Raw genomic sequence first — 25,880 nt, 5'->3', positions numbered from 1 at the left:
TTCTAGTTCAGAGAAAATCATTAGATTTAGGCATAAAATTATCGTCTTGTTTAATTAGAAAAATATTAATTTGTGCCAATGGTATTTAAAAAAAATCGAAACGTACACATTTATATTTTAATTTTCGCTCAGGGCTCCTAAAATATCTAAAACCGCGTTGAATTATTTAAAAATAATCAATAATTAATATTATTCATGACAAATGGTAATAAATGTGAGATTATTGTGAAAAATTTTTACTAAAATAAAAAAGCGTATCGAAAATCCAAGGAATGAAATGGTGGCTGATGAGCATGAGAAGACTTCAAACAATGGCAACTTTCCTTCGCTAATCCAACACCTCTTTTCTCTTCCAATCGAATGAATCCTTCATCGACGACGGGAATCGGGATCATTCTGAAATATATAAGGTTGTTCGTGTTCCCCTAGGGTTGCCGACACTACAATTTCTACATTCATCGCAAGTGATTTAGGGTTTTGGATATAAACTTCTTCCAGCATTAATTCAATACTTTCAGCGACCACTTCGACAGCACAATCACAAGCTTTTCCAACAATATTAAAATTTTGGAACGAATCCGTCAGAATGAGGAGTAAATCCGAATCACTGGTACCACAACAATCGTCAATTTCCAACGTAAAATAATCCGCAACTATTTCTTCATCTGAGATTCGACGATCGATATAAGAAAAGGGAACAGTTATCAAATCATAGGTATCATCCTCCTCTTCCTCCTCCATTACCCAAGATGTTACTTGTATTCCACTGCTTTCCATGGATACCAAAAATTCACTTGAAGACGCCATTATTAGTACTGTATTATAGGTTTTTATCAAATTTCTCTTAATTAATTAGATCTTTGCTAATTCTTTTAAGATCCAGTTTATGTTTAATTTATAGAATCCAATTTGTAGTTTGTTTAGGAAATGCGGTGGGATTTTCTCATTTTCATTTTGGAAATAAAATTATTAATTTATTGTGATGAGATTTAGACAAATTTTTCACAGTTCTATCATTTTTTTAAAACAATACGCCTAAAATTAAACACATTATTAATTAAAATAAAAAAACCCTAGACAAATTAGTTTTATTTATAAAACTTTTCAAAATCACAAAATTCTCAAAGGGAATGGTGTCCAACTGTCCATCTCTATTAATTAAGTTGACTAAATGTACATTTACATGCTTAAAATAGTATCTTGTAAGCTCTAATTTTAAATTGATTACTTATAATTTTAAATTGATTAGAGTCGTTAATTATAGTTCTAAAATGGTCAATTAAAACATGAGTTGATTCTTTCAAAAAAAAAAGAGTTGATTGTATAGGCTGTCTTATTGTTAGAATGTGGGATAGTCTCACATATCAACCCAAAAAGAATAGGAGTGATTTTCTATCTTATTTTGGTGAATCAAAATAATGAACTAACGAAAATTTTTACTTCAGCCGATCTCTCTTGATTAATGTCCACTTACTATATCCTTAATGTCCACTTATATTATCCTTGCAATATATTTAATGCCCACTGAAAAGGTATTTATAATGCCTACTTATAATTTTCTCAATGTCTACCGAGAAACTTAACCTGCTAACCTACTTACCATATTCTTAATGCCTACTTACAATATCTTTAATGTCTACCTACAATATATTTAATGCCCACCCAGTAAGTACTTAAGTACTTACATTGTAAATGTCTACTTACAATATTCTTAATGTCTACCAAAAAACTTAATCAATATTTTCCTTTTTAGGTCATCCTAATTAGAGACCGTCTCTCACACAAATTTGCGTTTTTACTTTGTAGGATGACAAAACACAATATAATTTAGGGAAATTCCACGTGATAACATCCAGTTTTCATGAAATACTAGTAGTAGTACTTTTTAAAGAAAATTCCACATTGTAGCATCTAGTTTATGCACAAACTAATTGCCGTAGCATTTTCCGTTAAGTTCTTGTTAAATTCCGTTTAATTCATCATTTTGTAAGTTTTGTCCACATGGTAGCATCCAGTTTTTGTTTAATTCACAATTTTAACGTTTAATTCACCAATTTAATGTTTATTTCATCGTTTAATTCATTAACGCCCATAAATATTGTAATAGTTTTGTTTTCATTCAAATTGTTGGCATTATAAAGTTCAAAAGGTAAGTAGCCAAGCACTAATACTAATACATATTTACTTCAAGCAAAATTAGAGATAATTCTAATAATAATAAAATGGTGCACAAGTGGATGCAACAAAAGGCTAAGATTTTGTTAGAGGTTATAAACATTGGTTCCCCATTGTCTCCATCAACACCAAATCCTACTTGCCATCTTCCTGTTTGTTAACGGCGTTAATCATTAGCTTTTTGTAATATTAGTTTATATATTTTTTTTTCATAAATTGTAAAGAAAAAGATAAATAAATAGGTAATTTTTTTGTAGCAAATCTTTTTTAGTAGAAAAATACTTGCTTTTATTATTAGAATTACCTCTAATTTTGCTTGAAGTAAACATGTATTAGTATTAGTGCTTGGCTACTTACCTTTTGAACTTTATAATGTCAACAATTTGAATGAAAACAAAATTATTACAATTATGGAAAATTGTGAATTAAACAAAAACTGGATGCTAACATGTGGAAAAAACTTACAAAATGATGAATTAAACGGAATTTAACAAGAACTTAACGGAAAATACTACGGCAATTAGTTTGTGCATAAACTGGATGCTACCATGTGGAATTTTCTTAAAAAAGTGTTACCACTGACATTTCATGAAAATTGGATGCTACCATGTGGAATTTCCCTATAATTTAAAAGAGCCCTCAATCAACACTTCAGCACATCTTGCTGGTAAGTTTTGTTTCAATGTTCAAAACAATGAAAAGTGGATAGTTGATAGTGGAGCTACTGATTATATTTGTTCAAAGTTGCAATTGTTTGCTAAGCGTGTAAGGGTAGAAGGGAAACCTCACCTCATAACCATACCTGATAGAACTCAGGTGAAGGTTGAAATTGTAGGGACTATGAACCTACTTAATGGCATTGTGCTTAAAAATGTATATGTGCCTAAATTTTGTTTTAACCTCATTTCTGTCAGTAAGCTTGTCAAAGACTTTAACTCACATTATGTTTGGTACTAATGGGTGTTTTATTCGGAAATCTTTGATGAGGAAGCCTTTGCTTCTTGGTAGGACTCAACATGCTCTTTATATTCTCCAAAATTCCATAGATAGTCAATGCTCAAGTAGAGCAGTTAGTCATAGCAACCATAATTAAACAGCAGCAGCAGCTGGTATCAACCCATACACAGTAGTAGCCTCCAATAATGAGATTTCTAAATGCAATGATGCAAGACTTTGGCATCTAAGAATGGGGCACTTACCTTTTCAACAATTGTATTTTTTGTTTCTAAATCTTAAGCTCAAAGCTATTCATAAAGATTGTTTTTGCACTATTTGTCCTCTAGCCAAGAAGGCTAGGGACCCATTTCCTAGAAGTGAAGAAAGTTGAAGAATAAATTCAAGAGTTTCATCACCATTGTAGATGATTACTCAATATTTACTTGGGAGATTTTTGTCCAAGAAAAGTCATAATTTTTGACACATTTTAAACAATTCTATGCATTAGTGCTTAGACAATTCAACAAGAAAATTAAAGTGTAAGAGTTGATAATGCTGATGAACTCTATAAAGGAGATACTTTGGTGTTCTATAAATAAAAAGGCATTGCTGTCCACACTACTTGTGTTGCTACCCCTCAACAACATGGAAGTGACTAGAGCCTTGTGGTTCCAATCAAAATTGCCAATACAATTCTGGGCTGATAGTCCAATGTGTGCAGTGTACATAATAAATAGAATGCCTTTACAAACTATAAATAAAAGAGTTCCTCATGAAATCATGTATGGTGCTATGGCAAATTATAATATGCTAAGAGCTTTTGGTTGTCTTTGTTTTGCATAGAAAAACAAAACCAAAATGAATCCAAAAGATATAATAGTTTTCTCATAAATAATTTTATTTAATGTGATATATAAGATATAATAGTTTTCAAAATTAAATCATTTTTCAAAACAATAAGCTTACAATCCGTTAATTACGTAGTTAATTAAAAAAAAACACAAATTTTCAAATTAGACCTTCTTAGTGAAGGTAATCATGTACAGTTAAATTATTAAAATGGTCAATTAGAAATTGACCCATATGATAAAATTTATTGCTTAAAATTTGTAATTAACTATCAATTAAGTTTTAATTATAAAGAATAGTATTCATTTCTTTATTTTGGTCCTCACAATGATGAACTTACAACAGTTTAATGTGATTGATATGATGTAAATTTGGATAAAAAAAGAGAAAAGATTTATTTATAATTTGATAGACATGAATATGATTGTTTATGATTTTTATATATTTTGCTTTTCCTATTTACTAATATTATCTTATTTGGTTTTTGTACGTTTGTCAATGCATATATTGAATCATAAATATTTCAAATTGTGTTTAATTAAAAATTATAAAATGTTAATGTTAGTAAAATTTACATTGAGATAAATCAAACAAGATCTCATTTGACCCTATGTTTCAACTTATACAAATCAAGAGTGATATGAATTGTATCAAAAAACCAAATGAGACAATAATAGTGAATAAGAGAGAATATAATATTAATCCTAATCAAGATAAGTGTGAGTCTCGAAAAGAGTAATTTAGTTGGTGATACGACAAAAAGATATTAGTAGATGATAAAAATAAACGGTTAAATTGAAAAGAAAATAAATTTGTGGACGAGATTAAAAGAAAAAATTAGAACATTTGTCAAAAAAAAGAAAGAATATAAAATCAACAAAACGAACTAAAATGAAAAATTATTGCTAATTTAGAGAAAAAAAAGAGTAGGATTTATCCAAAATACAAATTAGTTATGCTCAAATTTATTTATGTGAAATTCCACATGATAGCATCGAACTTTCATGAAACGCCACTAGTAACAATTTTGTAAAATTTTTCCACTTGGTAGCATCCAGTTTATGCCTTATCTAACTGCCGTAGTATTTTTTGTTAAATTCTTGTCAATTTCCGTTTAATTCACCATTTCAATGTTTCTACCCTTATTAAGTGTTGGTTGTTGTCTTTATAATTTTCCCTAAACCATTTTTATGCTCTCAAATGTTTAATTCACCATTTTGACATTTTATTCACCGTTTAATTTATCAACGCTCTCAAATGTTTAAAGCAAATTATAAAGACAAGAGCCAATACTTAATGAGGGTAAAATCGTCAAAATGGTGAATTAAACAAAAATTGACAAGAATTTAACAGAAAATGTTACCGCATTTAGATGAAACATAAATTAGATGCTACCATGTGAAAAAATAAAACAAAAATGCTACCGTTGATGTTTCATAATAGTTCGATACTACCATGTAAAATTTCCTTTTATTTATTCCCCTAGTAATAAGAACTAAGCAAAATTGAAAAATTAAAAAAGAATTACTCTTCTAGTTATGCTCAATATAATTTTCCTTCCATAAGCAAAAAAGGATTGTAAAATGGTGAAAGACCAATAGTTAATAAGAAGAGATAAATGAAGTCTTGAAACTAAAATTTCACCCAAAGATAATTTATTTGAGTAGAGTTGTTCCTTCGGATCATCGGGTTGATTTCGGATTATGTATTTTGAATCAGTGAAAAATCAGATCTTGTGTTCACATTGATTTTTTACATAGTTTTACATTTATTTTTGAAGTAGGGTCAAGTCGAATTCGATTACAAGGCCGGGTAAATATCAAATCTTTAGGTCTGTTTTGAACGCCTCTTCAATATGTATATATTCACCCTTGACAATGCAAATAAAATCTTACATTTTTTACTCTAAAATCGAATGAAAATACTACATGGCTACAAGCTCTGATTACAGGAATGTGCAGTCGAAAATCGAATGAAATACAGACAGTAATTCTCAAACAAGTGAAGGTTTGGTACACAATACTACAAGCTCTGATTACAGAAGCTGTTCGAGGAATGCTCAGTAGAAACATACCCAAGAAATCAGAAATCGCAAAACAATGAACTACCTAATGTACAAGAACTCGACATGAAAGTGCATTAAACATCTTGAGAAGATTTAGCCAGGGCCAACTTTAGGTATGTCATAATGCTCACTCAAATTGGCTAGATACTGATTGAAGTCGTCTAGACGGTCACGATGAGAATTCTTGGACATTTTTGCATACTTGTGGACATCAAGCTGCTCTCTCTGCTCGATATATCGTTTTTCTGCTGGGGTTAAATGATCAGCAAAGTTTAGGGCCTTGTCTTTTCGGGTTGACTTGTCTGATTCATTGTTATCGTCTTCGTTGGTAACAACTGATAATTCTGCATTCCCATCTGCACAAAAAGTCAGATGAGGATATGGAATCTGCGAATAATTTTTTATGGCGTTGGATGAACGGAATGTTGCGGTATTAACTGCGTAGAATGAAGATCGGAAACTAACCATCTAAATTGGCATCTTGTTTTATTTCTGAAACCTCCTCATGTTGTTTCTTTTGCTTCTTCTTCTTCTTTTTTATGCCACCGGTTTTTACATCCAATGCTTTTCCTTTCAGTTTCAGCTTACCACTAACAACATGGTCATATGCTGACATCTTATCTAAAAGAGAACAACCAAATATCATAAACAAAATCCCAGCATTTACATGAATAAATAAACCAACACATTTTCTGTTAATGAAATTACTTTCACTGAGCCAAGATAGATATGGAAACAAGGCCATTTGCTCATACCTTTCACATAGACAAAATCCCACTAATGCAAACAACATAAAAGAATGACCAGAATGTCTTGCATGAGACCGTCTAGACCGTCTCACAATGAGGTAAGCCTATATAATAAGCCCAATAATCTAATTGATCACATTAAGGTTAAAAATGAACACTCTAAGACTAAATAAGTAGTCATTTTAAAACTGTAAGTGATCACTTTTAGGCTATAAGTGATCATTTTAAAATAATAAAGTATATAGGGTCAATCCAATAGAGACGACCTCATTGAACGACCGTCTCATTTGAAAATGACTCAATACTTGTGTCCAAGCTTAATAATGAAACGGATATCAAAATTGCAAGTTTGAATGCAAATCAAACAGCAAGAGTGAAGATAGGAGCCCATATGCTAATAATTGTATTAATTGGGCTATTCAACCCATATATGTAGCGTTTCTCACGATGAGATCGTCTCACGCAATAATTTGTAAAATTTCAATTATAGACACCTTCAAGTTGAATAAGTCTAAACTTAAAAAGCTCAATCTACAAATAAATAAGATCAAGTTAGGAATTAGGATAGAGTGTCGGAGAAAAAAGAATAACAATGAGAGCTCAGTATCATTCTTACTCTTTTTTCTCCTCCTTTATTCATTAGAACAGAAAATTGGAGTAAATCTTAATCCAAAAAATGATGAATTTAACCATCAAAACGTCAAATTTTCAGACCGATTAACATATACAAATCTAAAGATGAGAATAATGGGTCAGCCTAGCGATTGAAGTTTTTGTTTTGCACCTTTGCCACAAGTGTTTGATTATCGTCTCCTACACTTAAGATTATTCCCCTTCCTTTCACTTGTACGGATCCTACCCGATAATAAAAATTCTAGACAACCTGATTTTGCTTCAAGTAATAAAAAAACCTGATTCACATCAGCACCATTACGAATTCTAAGATAATGTAATTTTCGTAAATAATTACGCTGATTCATTTACAATGAATAGGAGAAAGGAGAAGAGACCTGATCAACAAATCAAGATATAATACTTTTCAAACAACTAATCAAATCACAATTCGAAAACAAATCAAAGGCCTCCTATAATTAATTCACAAATTTCAAATCTCAACAGGTGTTAAATTGAGAAAACTAAAAGTAAAAGAAAACCCACAAAATTAATTTTTAATAACAAAGAAAAGACGTACTTCACTGCATAATGATCAAAATTAGATTAAATAGAAAACCTACAGATTAAAAAATATAACTTAATTGTTTTATATTAAATCAAATAAAAAAGGTACCTCTACACCAAAACAGAGATTTGGAGTCAGCAGCAACCACAACTATGTGACTAGAATCGGGAGTAAACCCTACCGCGCTTTAGAATCAATTCGACGGCAGCTCAGATTTGTGCCCAAAGACTAATACTCTAAGAGATGATTATCTGAAGAGAACAGAATAGTTGATGAAGAATTGGGGGTAAACCCTACCGGACTTTTGAATCGGGGAATTTGATATTGGGTGTTTTATTCGAGTTAGGATCTCTCCATTATTATAATGTCAAATGTAATGAAGGGTCTATTATTTAATTTAATGGTAATGAAATTTGACATTTTATTTTTTCATTCTAAATTAGACGTTAAAATAGTAGTAGAGAAAAGCAATGGAGAGGATCTAATACAATTTTTTTTTTTTTACCATTCTCTTTTAAGGGAAAATTTACTACTCTCCCTTTCACATTTTACAAGTATATAATAATATAGTATATAGTAATATATAATATAAATAAATAATAATATATGTTTTATATTGTTAAAAATTATGAAGAATATAGAGAGAAAAGTTATAAATAACTTGATATCGTATTGATATGTTCATATTTTACGGTATGCAATAGCAATACTAGTCATACACTATTTACCACTATTTATAGAGATAAAAAAAATTAATTTCTATGCATTCATTTATCTATTCTTTATATATATATATATATATATATATATATATATATATATATATATATATATATATATATATAATTTTTATTTATTTCAAATAAATAAATACATGATATAAAATTTATTAAAAGTATAAAACTATGACGGATTAAAATGGACTTTAGGAACGATAGAGGGAGTATCAGTAATATCGAAGAAAATATACTTCCACTCCTTTGTGAGAACAAAGGAGATATGAAAGGTGAAAAAGAATCATGAGCATTCTCAATCAATGTCAATTCCTAAATTGTTTTCAATTTAGATGAAAATGCTTCTTTCGATTGTAAAGGAATTATTATCCATTAATCATAAAATTATCAAAAAATGTGTGCACACTAAATAATGATTATTTTGAATTCTATAAAGGTGAAATTCAAAATTATTCCTTTTTATTATTAAAAAAGGCAAATTTTAATCTCCAACAAGACTCAAATCATACAAAGACTTGTTTGGCAAATAATTGATATCTAATTAATATTATTGATTTTATTAACTGATTTGACTAGCTAATTTTAAATACAATAATAGTGGAAACAATTTGTTATAAATTAGCTATCATAAAATTTCAGCAAACTAATCTATAAAACACTAGCATTTAAATAATTTGACTACTTAATCATCTTTTTTTCTCGTATTATCCAAGAAGCTATTTTGCAAAAACCCGAAAAGTTGGATTAAATGGAGATGAGATACAAAACCATTGTTATTACGTTAGAAAGTAATCATCGTTGTATAATCTTGCAGATACAAAATTTTACGCTTGCATCATTTGAATATTCTCCAAAATGGCAAACTACAAGGCATAATCTTACAAGTCAGTCGGGCATTTACAGCGTCTAAGATATTCTCATACAGAATAAAGTAATCACTATTAAAAGCGCACATCCGAAACATTTCACTTCCGATGAACTACAACAACGCATATTCGCATTTACGGAGGCTACAAAACAAACTAGCAGCCTGTTCGGCAGCTGATAAAAAATATGGTAACGGAAATGAGTTTGCAAAATTCTCTAGCAAAAGGGTGAGAATGGAACTTTACAAAGAACACATGTTTTCCATTACCACGGACATCAATATTTACGGGTATGGCTTTGTTTCTATAAGACACATACTACAATAACTCTCAATACCATCATATATTAAATATATCCAAACAGGCTGTAGAAATCATTGAAGTTGTGCAAAAAACAGCATCTTAAACGAAATCACTGTTGATTCGGCTGCCTTTGTTGGAAATTCTGCAAGTTTTGAGGTGCATTTTGGAGAGGTACCATATTCGGTTGGAGATTCTGAGGATTCTGCGACATGTTTCCGAAAGCACCAACTTGTTGCTGGGGTAAACTCATCATACCGGCTTGATTTGCTCCCATATTAAACACTGCAAAGAGTGAAAGAGACAAAATGCTTTGAGTTGAAGCAACCAATAAAATTTCTCATTCATAACCCCCCTATATACGCAAAACATGTAGTAAAGGAAGGAGGGGACTCATACTCTGATCACTGAGAATTTGAGAAGGAAGCGCTCTTTGGGGGTTAGCACCACCTAATGGAAACTAACGCAAGAAAACAGGTAAATTGTCAATGCACATCAACTATACAATGGCCAGATATATACATATATAGATATATATAAAATGTTAATGGAAAGGATATATTTTCCATAGAATGCATTTAAAATAACAAATGTGGCGTGGAAGGGAACGGGGGTGGGTTGGGGAGAAGGGAGTGAAAGATTGACATAGAATTGAAGTTGATACTCCCTAAACCAGTAGCTAGGGGTTATACTTATATAACAATAAACAACTTGAAGACTCCAGGGTAAACAGAAACGGAAGATTTTCCCTGGAAATTTTTTCAATCAAACAGAGTCAATACCCTTATAGTAAGAAATGCAGAATAATCGCTGATCTCGGAAACTGCTCTTTCTTCAACTAATTATGTGAAGACAGCTAGTCACTGAAAGCTTTTCTTGTATGCAAGTGTATTTGCGGGGGTCATATTGAATTTATATCCTGCTGGTTTGGCTTATGACAACTATCAAAAATTTGAGATTTGTACCTCAATCATTTTTACTTTCCAAATCATTCCAATTTTTTTTTGTTGGTATGGTAAGATGAAGAAACACTCGAAGGGGATGGAGGGAAATTAATAAAGCTGCACTCAGTAAAAATCCACCTAGATCAGAAGAGGGAGATATATCACTACTCCACACCTCACTTATTAAGAAAATTGTTTATTAAAGAGGGACATACAAAAAATCTCTTCTAATCCTTTACTTCACTTTCCTAGGCCAAACCTGATTATAAATAAGACATAAGAAATTGAACCCTTCACTCACTCACTCACCCTCCTCTCCCATTCTAAATCTAACCATCCCGACACTTGCCTTTCAGATTATTAGTCTCCTTTTATTCCCTCTTCAGTTCTAAATATTCTTACTAGAACAAACCACAATTAATATTTTACATACAGGTACCAGCAAAGAACTTAAATTCCCGTGGATAAAAACAAGTAGGAAAAAAGAAAAGAGAGGGAGAGAAACCAAGATCCAAAGTTGGCATATCATATCATACATCAGATGAATTGTAGTTTGGCCAATATATAATGCAAATGCTCCAGAATACTACGGTGGCCTATTCCATATTTCTGTGAAATCTTGGCGAAGAAAGCTTCAAGTAAATTTTTTCCCCAAAAGTAGGGAGAGGTTCAAGTATGACCCAAAACATCCATGTAGATATACCTTGTAACGTAAGGCCAAGTGGCTTATCACTAAACACAACCTTAGTAAACCATAACACTGTCCATGTGAAGTATTGATTACTAGCGATAATCTATAAATCTACAAATAACTAAAATATATACATTTAGCTTTCAAAGTAAAAGAACAAACTTTGTTGAAAGCTTCGAACATAGTGAGAAACTCATCATCGACAAAGCTAAGAACAACCTTGATAATTATTATGGAAAAACTAAAGCAGAAAAGAATCTTCATTCTCTTCCCAAATTCCATAGCAACATATATCTAGTATTCCCACGGTCAAGGTCTCCCTCTCTTTAGTCTTTTCTGTTTACATTTTGTTTTGGAATGTGATAAAGTTAAATTATAGCCTCAATTGTTTACTTTTTAGGAAATATATCGATTTTGATTTTGGATAATTTTAGTTGCATGTGCTTTTGTTTATCTGCCTTATGAAATTTCTTCCCTTTATGTTATGATATTTCTCATAATTTGGTAGTTGATCATTGTATATTCTATTTTTTATTTATTTTATATTATTTATTTATTTATTTGTATTGTATTGGTATCAAACTTATTCATCCGTCATTGACACAAGGGAACTTCATCATCCGGCACAAAGAGAGGAGAGCAGCCATGGAAGAAGAGCAGCCATGAAAGAGAAAAGGGAAGAAGATGAAGAAACTAACCATGGTTAGGTTAAATTTCAAATTTAACGGACATTTAACGGAAAATTCATCATTAATGTCACGGTTGTAATTACCATATAATTGGGGGGTACCACTGAAATGCAGTTGGGTACCATTGTAATTTTTCAATAGTACAAGGGCACCATTGATAATTTCCCAAATTTTAATCATATAAAATAAATAATATTTAAGATTAAAATTATGTAAAAAATAACTTAAAAAATTAGAAATACATCCACTATTAAAAACTAGGAGAAGTATTAAAATAAGATTTATTTTGTTTTAGAAGGATTGTTAATAATTGATAAATTATTTTCTCATAGTTTCATGGGTAGATTTACTTTTTTTGGACCATCCATGTTTTTCTTAAATTTATTAATGGGTATTGGGTATGATGCACCATGCAAGGATTTGGAAGTTAGCGATCCAAGCAAGCCTAGCCATTTTAAAATTTTGTTGGATGCTTTGAATCCCACTTTTAATTTCTGATCAAAGGTTGTGGAGAGTGTGGCCCACATCCTAGATTCCAAAGAGTAATACTAATAATAGTATAATCAATTATTTTAGACAATTTTTTTATTAACACCGTTTTATCGTGATACGGCTTAATATGGATAGACCTAATATTTAGTTTTTTTTAAAAAAAATTGTTTTTCATTTACTTAATTAATTGTTTTTTTTCTTAATAATATTAAATGGGCTGCTTGTATGGTTCCGTCTCATACAAGACCTGCTAATTATTTAAATAAGTATTTTATTAATAGACTATACAATATATTTCAGATCGAAAAACATAAAAAATATTAATATGTAATTTGTAACAAATGAACATACCAAAAGCTAAACAAATATCAACAAATTAATAAAATAATACTAAATAAACTAAAGCTTTCATTTTAGAGCTAAAAATTTTAATCTAACATAGATTATATTTTTAATACCTAAACTAAAATTTAAACACGGTTTAGGTAGAAGTCTAGACCCTTGCCCATCCCAATATGCAAAGGTCCACATAAAGGATTAAATTTTATTTGCGGTCAATAATCTGAATTAGCGATACATCAACAAAAAAAACTGTTTACTTTCTTTTATTTTTATTTTTTTCTAATTCAAGACTCCAAATTGATGGAATTTTCTTCTAATTCAAGACTCCAAATTGATGGAGCTGCCTCAACTATACAAGACATAGTCTAGAATTTTAACTGGTGCCTTTTAATTTTCTTTTCATCGTTTATATCTACTCTCATATCATGTTAGATATGCCTAAGAAACTACACATGTTCGATATAAGTATATAATCTATAAAAATTAATCCGATTAACTGAAATGAAATATGACCCGACTGGAACGCTTAAAATCAAATGCCTAAGTCCTAACATGTTTTCATATATTTTGGAATCAAAACTAATCTTCTCCGAGATATACAAATTGTTGTGTGAGACGGTCTTATTAAGAGAAACTCATCTAAAAAATAATATGAAAATATGAGCTCTTTAGTTGGGAATTAAAATCGTCTTATTAAAAGACAATATCACAAAAGTGGTTCCCGAAATATTATACTTTTTGTTCGCTGTTAGTAACTTGACCCGGCCCATTCTCATTTGGGTATGTACACCAAACGTCAATTTACGACAAATCATTGACTACGTTCTTTCGTATGATAGAAGTAAACAAATACTTTTACATTTCAAATGCTACTTGTATTGAATTTTCATCAAGCACTTCTTCAATTTGTCATTCATTTGCTACTTTCCATTCTTTTCTATTTGCTTCTACTCTTATTTCAATTTGGTATGTTTGTTCTTCCCCTTCTCTTTTTTTTCTTTGATTCTATTTTATGTGCTTCTTGTTATGTATTCTTGTTTTCTGTCATATCCTAATTCAGAGCTTTTACTTCATCATGTTTGTTAATCAAAATACAATATTCATCATTGATTTTTTATGAATTAGAAGTATTTAAGTTGAATTAATTCAATCTTGTAGCTGTTTTTTGACTTGGGTGTTGTTCAATTTTCGAATATTTCTTGTTGTTATAGAATTTAGGACTAAATCGTCACCAAATTTGGTTGCAATTTGCATATATTCAATTATATTTGCTTGATTCGGTTTAGGTTTTCATTGATAATTGAGGACTTTAATTGGAATTCTTGAAGTTGGTTATTGCAAGTTTTGAAATATGTTTTTTTAATTCGGCCCAGATGTTTTATAATTTTTAAGAGAAATTGGAATTTGAAGAAAATGTAAGGAGGACTGTGAGATATTGTGGAAAATTCTGAATAGAGAAAGAGAGCAGTGTAAATGTTAATAGGGGAGTAAAACTGGGTAGCAGTAGCACATACTATGAGAGTTGTCCAAAATTGATCAATTAACTAAAACCGAGCACAACCTGGCCTGACCTGATCCATCTTGTATGTAAAAAGTAAAATTAGATTATCAAGATATTCACTTATACTCAAGAATTAAATTAACACAACACGAGATATTATATCTGTGAAACCGAGCATGACCCGGCCTAACCTGAAATATCCCGTATATTAAAAGTATAATCAAATTGTCAACATATTCACCTACACTCAAGAATTAAATTAACACTGCACAAGATATTATATTTGTGAAACCAAGCATGACCCGGCCTGACCTGAAATATTCCGTATATTAAAAGTAAAATCAAATTGTCCAAATATTCACCTACACCCAAGAATTAAATTAACACTACACGAGATATTGTATCCGTGAAACCGAGCATGACTAGGCCTGATCTGAATATCCCGTATATTAAAAGTAAAATCAAATTGTCAAGATATTCACCTACACTCAAGAATTAAATTAACACTACGCGAGATATTATTTCCGAATAACACCGGAATGAACACCTCATGATGTACTTTTGTTAAATAAGACCTATAGTAGAGCCTCAGTACCAAAAGTTTGGCGTCGGCTACATGACTCATGATCATGAGTCATTAACAGTCAACCTATCTCTTGTTTAAGTCTTTCATCTAGTACTCTAGTTGAGTCACTAATATTCAGTCGATCTCTCGTTTCTCTAATGCCATTTTTTTCACCCCTGATATGTTTTGTTGCTGAAACACTAAATCGTTGCAACTTTGTTCTTGGGTTTGTTTGGCTTGATACTTGATCTATATAAGAGCTGCAGAAGTTAAAGTTTTTTGTCACAATTTTTTGTTATTTCATCGATGATCTAAGTATGTAATGAACACAGCGAGACTTTCAATCCACATTACAAAATGTCACTCTGGATTCATAAATACTGCTCTTTGTGATTGTAGCTGACTAGCTGTTTAGCTTTTCTGCTTGAGGATGTTTTTAGCATTTTAGGAGTTTTTACTTATAATGAATTCACAGTTTTACGTTGTAGTAAGAACAATACTACTAGGGGTGAAGGTTACTAGAATTAAAACCGCAAATCGAATTAGACCAAACCGAATAGGAATATGGTTTGGTGTTTTTAAATATTTGGTCTGAATTTGCACCCTATATATGCTTAGTGTTGCTATTACTTGTAATGTTTTGGAAGACTTTATTTACTTATTTAGTCTTTTGCAAGACTTTATGAGTTTATTAATGTTGCAGCCTAAGTATATATAAAGACAAATTCGGTCTAATAATTCAGTTTCAGCGGTTTGCATTCTGTCTAAAGCTTAAAAATACGGTTTGGTGTAGATTCAAATAAAGTTTTGATTTGGACTGAAAAAATGGAAACGATTCAAATAAAGTTTTGATTTGGACTGAAAAAATGGAAACCGAATTAAATACGGTCTGAATTGGTTTAGCTAAAAGTCCAAACCGTACACCGAACTTTCACCCTTAAATATTATCATGAATGTTCTCTCCTTCAGTTCTTCATATTAAGACTAGAAATCCTGGTACTGTATAGGTGTTTGAGCTTACCGCCACCATAATATTAGGTGGCAAGAGTTACAAAATAAATTCTTTTTGCCCACAAGAGTGGGCGCTTGACCATCGTCACGATCATGACCGCATCTTAGATGAATGATCCAGTTGAAAATAGGGACAAAATAGCCTAGCCATGGTAAAAGTGCCTCTTCCTCTTTTGCATTGTGGGCTTTTTAAAGCTATGTGATATTGTTCATGGAAGCTGCGCTCTTAAATCTCAAACCATTCGTTCTAATATTTTGCTCGCACTTAATGCCTATTTCTAGCGGTGGTTTGACTTTTGACTTAACGATGTATGTTTGAAGTTGTAGTGATCAGTTATAGCAGTGTAACATAATTCGCTAGCCAAATAGCTTTTTGAATTTACGATGCACCCAAATTTGCCCAAGAATATCTCAAAACTGACAATAATTTTTTTTGATTCGCGATTCACGAGGAGATTAGCGAATCATGTGACACTGAGTTGTATTTAGTTGTTTCTCTTGTTTCTCTAGTTCTTGCTAGTGAGTGGTGATGATTGATCAATGCTCAAAGGATATAGAAACAATTACTTAACCTTTTAAGGGTATTCGGTCAATGTTTAAGTAACTTAGTTGATCGTCTGCTGGTATCTTGATTTTTTTTCATACCTTCGGTATTCTATTTCCGCTCCCTCCTATGCGGAGGTGATGTGATTCTTGTCAATGGTCGGTGGCGTGGGAAATAATTCTTTTTATTGTTCAATTAATCAATGAGAAGCATTTACATTTCTATAGCTCACAAGAAGAGGCTGGCCAGAAAATTTTCTATGTCATCATGTTTCAATGCTTGTGATACAACGCCTTTCAATAACAAAACCTTTTTCTCTTTATAGTTTCATCTAAAGCGTTGCTTTGAAGATGGACCTGACGGATCTTAACAAGGTCTGGGAAATCAAGCCTCTAAGGATGATTGGTGAAAATGAGGCTCGAAAAATCTTAGAGAATGTGGCAAAACAGGTGCAACCAATCATGTACAAGCGCAAATGGAAAGTTCAGGTCCTGTCCGAATTCTGGTAAGTGGGCATGTATTTTTACTTCCACATAGATTTTCTTCGGAACTCCGTTTTCATTATCCTTCTAATGGGTCCCGTAATGTAACAATCGCAGCCCATCAAATCCATCCCTTATGGGATTGAACGTTGGTGGAGGTGCGGAGGTTAAGCTACGTTTGCGTAGGCCAGAAAGGCAATGGGATTTCTTTCCTTATGAACAGATTCTTGATACCATGCTGCATGAACTGTGCCACAATGAAATTGGTCCGCATAATGCCGATTTCTACAAACTATTGGATGAACTTAGACTGGTTAGTGACTTTACTTCTCATTGTTTTCAAATTTGATCAAAATAAGTTGTTTGAAACATAGAATTGCTTGATTTTGTAACTACATGAAGATGAACCGTGAAGGGCTAGTCTATTAACTCGGTTCTTTTGCTATCGTTCAAGCCTTTTCCTCTCTACCGTTCTTTTTTATGCCCCCTCCGATGATCATCTATGGTTCAGAAAATTTATGCAGTGATCATCATCTAATTATTTGTGTTGGGAACTACTAATCCGTTGCTCTGAGTTTGCTACATTCTCCTTTTAAGAACGTTTCACTAAGTTTGCTACCTTTCTTTTCTTGGACATGTCCCTGTAAAGAGTCAACTATATAAGTATATAATTATACTCAGAAAGGGAATTTTCTAGAAGCAAGCAGTAAGATTGTTTGAGTATATTTCTGTAAATAAGGAATATCAAGGATAGTGTACCTCACTTCGAGAGGAGGCTCTCTCCAAAATGAGCAAGCTCAATAACAAACTTTTTGATGCCAAATACAATGCATGCATCAAGTATTTAAACAGAACTAAAATAACAACCTGCTGACATCACTAACAAAATAATGATAACATAATATATTCAACATATTAATTAATTAATTCTTAGCTGTCCTCTTCCTTGTACATGTGAATAAGATCGGTGGTTTATTGGGCTGGCCCTGTTGATTCCTTGCAGTCCCCCACAGTCTAACCAATTCTCATCTGCACATTTCATTTGTCTTCAAACCATCTCACACATTTTATCTTACTTGTGTTGTCATCATCATCATACCCAGTATATCTCGTTCATAGACAACTATGGATTTTATCTTTCTTGTGTATGCTCTCGAAAACCAAACCAACAAATAATTGTTCAAATGCATTTATAGTCAACCTAGAGGGTCAAAGGAGTACTTACTGATAAATTTGTTAGGAGAGTTGATTGCACACAAGTTCGATGAGGTTTCATCCTAAAACCATTTGGTAATATGAGGAGTAGCTCATCAAGCTTATATGTTGGTCAACCTTTCTCTAACTCTTCGATGTGGGATCACATGTAGGTTATTTTTCCAACAAGTGTTACGTGTCACATTTGATCGAGAAAATTTTATCATCAAGTTTATTTTGTAATGGCTGCCTAAATGACATGGAGATTTCTCATTTTTATCTTTCAGGAGTGTGAAGAATTAATGGCGAAAGGAATTTCAGGTAGTGGGAAAGGATTTGATCTACCGGGACGACGTTTGGGTGGGTTCTCACAGCCACCGCCTTTACCATTGCTTCCCCAAAGTGCATTGGCAGCTCCTGAACGAAGAGGACAACGTGGAACTTTGTTGCCATCAGGGCCTAGGCGTATAGGTGGTGATAATAGTATTAAGGCTGCACTAAGCCCAATTCAAGCTGCAGCCATGGCTGCAGAAAGAAGGCTTCATGATGAATTGTGGTGTGGATCCCGATCCCAGGGAACTCATGGGCAGCAAGCAAATAACAGTGCGTCATCCTCCACTGAATCTCGTGTGCCCATTTTGAGTGAGCAAACTTGGCGACCCCATGAGACGATAGAAAATCGAGACACATGGCAATGCTCTTTATGTACTTTGATTAATAAGGTAAACCTCTACATTCTAAGGGGTGTTTGGCAAACGGGTTTGACCAGCTAATTTTGAACCAGCTGCACAACGCTGCTATGTGCAGCTTGTTCAAAAACAGCTTATTCATTACAATAAGCTGTTTCAACCGCTAATTTGCCTTACATTCGTATTGGATGGGTGCCCAATAAGCTATTTTGCCAAGGAGCCCCTGAATTTTTCCGCAATCTATTCTTCTCTTCTCATATGGAATTTGATGTGATGATCTACGAACTATAATGAATGATATATGTTATTTCAACTTCATATATCATGCAGTTGCCTTACAAAATCTAATCTGTGGCTAATGACTGAATTGCAGCCTCTAGCTCTTGCATGTGAAGCATGCCAAACACCAAGAATCACGGAGATCAAGTCGAGTTTCAAAAACTGGTCCTGTAAATTCTGTACTTTGATCAACGACAATCAGCTAGAAAGATGTTCGGCTTGTGGAGAATGGAGATATTCATTAGGCCCTCCTGTTGGTGGTTATACACCTCATGTTGGCACTTGATACGAGGGCTCTGATTCTCGGAGTAAATTTATACATATGACATAAAAACCGTATTTGTTGTACAAAATCGATAGGTAACTACATTGTCTATGTAATTTGTAAGCAAGTTAGCCACAAGTCCCTTAGTCGTATAGCGTTCAAAACATCATTGTTGAGAAGCTTTTTCCAATTGATTGTAATGTGAAATCATTTTGGACAAGAGACCAGCTCAAAGTTGTAACCGGGCCATTAAGAATTTCTTTCAAAGGTCGTTTGGTTATGGTCTGAGCCATTGTGAACCAGATGATGGGAGACTTGACAACACAACACGAGTTCTATACTTCTATTGTTAAGAATATTGAATTCGTCCCCACTCTGGCTCTGGCTCTGGCTCTGGCTCACACCAGTCTGCGGGTTCCTAACTCCTACTTAAAAAAATTGAAAATGAACTTAAAAAATAGAGCATCCTAAGCAAACTCATACTTCAAAATGAATAAGAATTTTAAAGAATCATAGTTGTGACAGAGTTTAAATATCACTACTTGCTAAAATATAATCTGTAAAGAATTTTCCAACCTTACCCATCACCACAAACAATAAGAATTGAGTGGTATGACATGTGCATCAAGGAAAATTGGTAGTAACACTAAACTTGTACATCATAAATACTTCATCCGTTACCCAATATTTTATTATATTTTTTTCATGTACTTCAATATGTATTTTAATATTAATTATCTTTAATTTTTGACTGAACGAAAAATTATTAAAATTACATATTAAAAAAGTAAGTATTAAGAAGAATAAAACAAAATCTTATATGACTATATTATTTCTTATTAATGAGTCGAATTTGCTGAAACAAGATTGAAAATAAATGGTATATTACCATTCAAATTTACGGGTTATTACGAAAGGGAGGAACTACTAAGAGCCAAAAAGTGCACTGCTAAATAACAGAATAACTATAGAACTGCATCAAAAACTGAAAGTATATTGTAAATAGAAGGAATAAACGATAAATATTATAACAATAATATAATAATAAAACCAACCTATTTGTCAATCTGCTGTAAATAATCTTTACTATTGATTATATCTAAATAATCCAATATTTATATGTTTTTTGCTGACAACATTCTATTTCACATTTTAACCGGCTATCGTAGGTATTTACTAGCTGTTACACTCATTTTTTTCTCTTAATGCTTTTTCGTTGGTCTAACCTTGTTCCTTTTTTAGGTACCTACAATAATTGATTAAAATGTGACAGGGCCGACTATGTAGCAAGAGCTACATGAGCGACGACTCAGGACCCCTTTTTTTGAAGGCCCAAATTTTTTAATGTATGCACTTTTTAATTATATATTAAAACGTATTCTTCTTCTTCTTCTTCTTATTATTATTATTTGAAAGAGTAATACGCATAAGTCATTATATGATTCATGTTAATAATTTTTAATAATTATTTTAGGTTTAATGGTTATCCAATATTGTTTGGTCTTTTCTAGTTCAGAGAAAATCATTAGATTTAGGCATAAAATTATCGTCTTGTTTAATTAGAAAAATATTAATTTGTGCCAATGGTATTTTAAAAAAATCGAAACGTACACATTTATATTTTAATTTTCGCTCAGGGCTCCTAAAATATCTAAAACCGCGTTGAATTATGTAAAAATAATCAATAATTAATATTATTCATAACAAATGGTAATAAATGCGAGATTATTCTGAAAAATTTTTACTAAAATAAAAAAGCGTATCGAAAATCCAAGGAATGAAATGGTGGCTGATGAGCATGAGAAGACTTCAAACAATGGCAACTTTCCTTCGCTAATCCAACACCTCTTTTCTCTTCCAATCGAATGAATCCTTCATCGACGACGGGAATCGGGATCATTCTGAAATATATAAGGTTGTTCGTGTTCCCCTAGGGTTGCCGACACTACAATTTCTACATTCATCGCAAGTGATTTAGGGTTTTGGATATAAACTTCTTCCAGCATTAATTCAATACTTTCAGCGACCACTTCGACAGCACAATCACAAGCTTTTCCAACAATATTAAAATTTTGGAACGAATCCGTCAGAATGAGGAGTAAATCCGAATCACTGGTACCACAACAATCGTCAATTTCCAACGTAAAATAATCCGCAACTATTTCTTCATCTGAGATTCGACGATCGATATAAGAAAAGGGAACAGTTATCAAATCATAGGTATCATCCTCCTCTTCCTCCTCCATTACCCAAGATGTTACTTGTATTCCACTGCTTTCCATGGATACCAAAAATTCACTTGAAGACGCCATTATTAGTACTGTATTATAGGTTTTTATCAAATTTCTCTTAATTAATTAGATCTTTGCTAATTCTTTTAAGATCCAGTTTATGTTTAATTTATAGAATCCAATTTGTAGTTTGTTTAGGAAATGCGGTGGGATTTTCTCATTTTCATTTTGGAAATAAAATTATTAATTTATTGTGATGAGATTTAGACAAATTTTTCACAGTTCTATCATTTTTTTAAAACAATACGCCTAAAATTAAACACATTATTAATTAAAATAAAAAAACCCTAGACAAATTAGTTTTATTTATAAAACTTTTCAAAATCACAAATTCTCAAAGGGAATGGTGTCCAACTGTCCATCTCTATTAATTAAGTTGACTAAATGTACATTTACATGCTTAAAATAGTATCTTGTAAGCTTTAATTTTAAATTGATTACTTATAATTTTAAATTGATTAGAGTCGTTAATTATAGTTCTAAAATGGTCAAATGAGTTGATTCTTTCAAAAAAAAAAGAGTTGATTGTATAGGCTGTCTTATTGTTAGAATGTGGGATAGTCTCACATATCAATCCAAAAAGAATAGGAGTGATTTTCTATCTTATTTTGGTGAATCAAAATAATGAACTAACGAAAATTTTTACTTCAGCCGATCTCTCTTGATTAATGTCCACTTACTATATCCTTAATGTCCACTTATATTATCCTTGCAATATATTTAATGCCCACTGAAAAGGTATTTATAATGCCTACTTATAATTTTCTCAATGTCTACCGAGAAACTTAACCTGCTAACCTACTTACCATATTCTTAATGCCTACTTACAATATCTTTAATGTCTACCTACAATATATTTAATGCCCACCCAGTAAGTACTTAAGTACTTACATTGTAAATGTCTACTTACAATATTCTTAATGTCTACCAAAAAACTTAATCAATATTTTCCTTTTTAGGTCATCCTAATTAGAGACCGTCTCTCACACAAATTTGCGTTTTTACTTTGTAGGATGACAAAACACAATATAATTTAGGGAAATTCCACGTGATAACATCCAGTTTTCATGAAATACTAGTAGTAGTACTTTTTAAAGAAAATTCCACATTGTAGCATCTAGTTTATGCACAAACTAATTGCCGTAGCATTTTCCGTTAAGTTCTTGTTAAATTCCGTTTAATTCATCATTTTGTAAGTTTTGTCCACATGGTAGCATCCAGTTTTTGTTTAATTCACAATTTTAACGTTTAATTCACCAATTTAATGTTTATTTCATCGTTTAATTCATTAACGCCCATAAATATTGTAATAGTTTTGTTTTCATTCAAATTGTTGGCATTATAAAGTTCAAAAGGTAAGTAGCCAAGCACTAATACTAATACATATTTACTTCAAGCAAAATTAGAGATAATTCTAATAATAATAAAATGGTGCACAAGTGGATGCAACAAAAGGCTAAGATTTTGTTAGAGGTTATAAACACTGGTTCCCCATTGTCTCCATCAACACCAAATCCTACTTGCCATATTCCTGTTTGTTAACGGCGTTAATCATTAGCTTTTTGTAATATTGGTTTATATATATTTTTTTTTCATAAATTGTAAAGAAAAAGATAAATAAATAGGTAATTTTTTTGTAGCAAATCTTTTTTAGTAGAAAAATACTTGCTTTTATTATTAGAATTACCTCTAATTTTGCTTGAAGTAAACATGTATTAGTATTAGTGCTTGGCTACTTACCTTTTGAACTTTATAATGTCAACAATTTGAATGAAAACAAAATTATTACAATTATGGAAAATTGTGAATTAAACAAAAACTGGATGCTAACATGTGGAAAAAACTTACAAAATGATGAATTAAACGGAATTTAACAAGAACTTAACGGAAAATACTACGGCAATTAGTTTGTGCATAAACTGGATGCTACCATGTGGAATTTTCTTAAAAAAGTGTTACCACTGACATTTCATGAAAATTGGATGCTACCATGTGGAATTTCCCTATAATTTAAAAGAGCCCTCAATCAACACTTCAGCACATCTTGCTGGTAAGTTTTGTTTCAATGTTCAAAACAATGAAAAGTGGATAGTTGATAGTGGAGCTACTGATTATATTTGTTCAAAGTTGCAATTGTTTGCTAAGCGTGTAAGGGTAGAAGGGAAACCTCACCTCATAACCATACCTGATAGAACTCAGGTGAAGGTTGAAATTGTAGGGACTATGAACCTACTTAATGGCATTGTGCTTAAAAATGTATATGTGCCTAAATTTTGTTTTAACCTCATTTCTGTCAGTAAGCTTGTCAAAGACTTTAACTCACATTATGTTTGGTACTAATGGGTGTTTTATTCGGAAATCTTTGATGAGGAAGCCTTTGCTTCTTGGTAGGACTCAACATGCTCTTTATATTCTCCAAAATTCCATAGATAGTCAATGCTCAAGTAGAGCAGTTAGTCATAGCAACCATAATTAAACAGCAGCAGCAGCTGGTATCAACCCATACACAGTAGTAGCCTCCAATAATGAGATTTCTAAATGCAATGATGCAAGACTTTGGCATCTAAGAATGGGGCACTTACCTTTTCAACAATTGTATTTTTTGTTTCTAAATCTTAAGCTCAAAGCTATTCATAAAGATTGTTTTTGCACTATTTGTCCTCTAGCCAAGAAGGCTAGGGACCCATTTCCTAGAAGTGAAGAAAGTTGAAGAATAAATTCAAGAGTTTCATCACCATTGTAGATGATTACTCAATATTTACTTGGGAGATTTTTGTCCAAGAAAAGTCATAATTTTTGACACATTTTAAACAATTCTATGCATTAGTGCTTAGACAATTCAACAAGAAAATTAAAGTGTAAGAGTTGATGATGCTGATGAACTCTATAAAGGAGATACTTTGTTGTTCTATAAATAAAAAGGCATTGCTGTCCACACTACTTGTGTTGCTACCCCTCAACAACATGGAGTAGTGAAACGCAAGCATAGACTTTTGCTGGAAGTGACTAGAGCCTTGTGGTTCCAATCAAAATTGCCAATACAATTCTGGGCTGATAGTCCAATGTGTGCAGTGTACATAATAAATAGAATGCCTTTACAAACTATAAATAAAAGAGTTCCTCATGAAATCATGTATGGTGCTATGGCAAATTATAATATGCTAAGAGCTTTTGGTTGTCTTTGTTTTACATAGAAAAACAAAACCAAAATGAATCCAAAAGATATAATAGTTTTCTCATAAATAATTTTATTTAATGTGATATATAAGATATAATAGTTTTCAAAATTAAATCATTTTTCAAAACAATAAGCTTACAATCCGTTAATTACGTAGTTAATTAAAAAAAAACACAAATTTTCAAATTAGACCTTCTTAGTGAAGGTAATCATGTACAGTTAAATTATTAAAATGGTCAATTAGAAATTGACCCATATGATAAAATTTATTGCTTAAAATTTGTAATTAACTATCAATTAAGTTTTAATTATAAAGAATAGTATTCATTTCTTTATTTTGGTCCTCACAATGATGAACTTACAACAGTTTAATGTGATTGATATGATGTAAATTTGGATAAAAAAAGAGAAAAGATTTATTTATAATTTGATAGACATGAATATGATTGTTTATGATTTTTATATATTTTGCTTTCTCCTATTTACTAATATTATCTTATTTGGTTTTTGTACGTTTGTCAATGCATATATTGAATCATAAATATTTCAAATTGTGTTTAATTAAAAATTATAAAATGTTAATGTTAGTAAAATTTACATTGAGATAAATCAAACAAGATCTCATTTGACCCTATGTTTCAACTTATACAAATCAAGAGTGATATGAATTGTATCAAAAAACCAAATGAGACAATAATAGTGAATAAGAGAGAATATGATATTAATCCTAATCAAGATAAGTGTGAGTCTCGAAAAGAGTAATTTAGTTGGTGATACGACAAAAAGATATTAGTAGATGATAAAAATAAACGGTTAAATTGAAAAGAAAATAAATTTGTGGACGAGATTAAAAGAAAAAATTAGAACAT

General features: G+C 31.6%; 2 protein-coding genes and 1 long non-coding RNA gene across 5 annotated transcripts; 1 reads left to right on the top strand and 2 right to left on the bottom strand.

Annotated features, from left to right (window-relative positions):
* Nucleotides 1–5,838: 5,838 nt before the first annotated feature.
* On the bottom strand, nt 5,839–8,327 carry LOC130827884 (uncharacterized). Of its 2 annotated transcripts, XM_057693768.1 has the most exons (4): nt 8,063–8,278; nt 7,559–7,685; nt 6,491–6,646; nt 5,839–6,381 (listed from the first exon to the last, which is right to left on the bottom strand). In XM_057693768.1, exons 3-4 carry the CDS (start codon nt 6,639–6,641, stop codon nt 6,119–6,121), a joined length of 414 nt encoding a protein of 137 aa, XP_057549751.1. In that variant the 5' UTR covers nt 6,642–6,646; nt 7,559–7,685; nt 8,063–8,278; the 3' UTR covers nt 5,839–6,118. The 2 variants fall into 2 exon arrangements, with proteins under 2 accessions (XP_057549751.1, XP_057549750.1); XM_057693767.1 differs by lacking the exon at nt 7,559–7,685 and having other exon boundaries at nt 8,063–8,327.
* Nucleotides 8,328–9,561: 1,234 nt separating this feature from the next.
* On the bottom strand, nt 9,562–11,789 carry LOC130827883 (uncharacterized). Its single transcript, XR_009047250.1, has 2 exons — nt 10,254–11,789; nt 9,562–10,139 (listed from the first exon to the last, which is right to left on the bottom strand). It is a non-coding gene; the product is annotated as an uncharacterized LOC130827883 (long non-coding RNA).
* Nucleotides 11,790–13,854: 2,065 nt separating this feature from the next.
* LOC130827881 (DNA-dependent metalloprotease WSS1-like) lies at nt 13,855–19,976 on the top strand. 2 transcript variants are annotated; one of them, XM_057693765.1, is made up of 5 exons: nt 13,855–13,978; nt 16,959–17,138; nt 17,233–17,428; nt 18,597–19,031; nt 19,372–19,970. In XM_057693765.1, the coding sequence occupies exons 2-5, from the start codon at nt 16,984–16,986 to the stop codon at nt 19,561–19,563; spliced, it is 978 nt and encodes a 325-aa protein (XP_057549748.1). In that variant the 5' UTR covers nt 13,855–13,978; nt 16,959–16,983; the 3' UTR covers nt 19,564–19,970. The 2 variants fall into 2 exon arrangements, with proteins under 2 accessions (XP_057549748.1, XP_057549749.1); XM_057693766.1 differs by lacking the exon at nt 13,855–13,978 and having other exon boundaries at nt 16,969–17,138; nt 19,372–19,976.
* The last annotated feature ends 5,904 nt before the right edge of the window (nt 19,977–25,880 follow it).

Source organism: Amaranthus tricolor, chromosome 11, assembly GCF_026212465.1.
Source record: "Amaranthus tricolor cultivar Red isolate AtriRed21 chromosome 11, ASM2621246v1, whole genome shotgun sequence".
Lineage (NCBI taxonomy): Eukaryota > Viridiplantae > Streptophyta > Magnoliopsida > Caryophyllales > Amaranthaceae > Amaranthus > Amaranthus tricolor.
The sequence above is the reverse complement of the archived record's forward strand: the minus strand, read 5'-3'. Positions and strand labels throughout refer to the sequence as shown.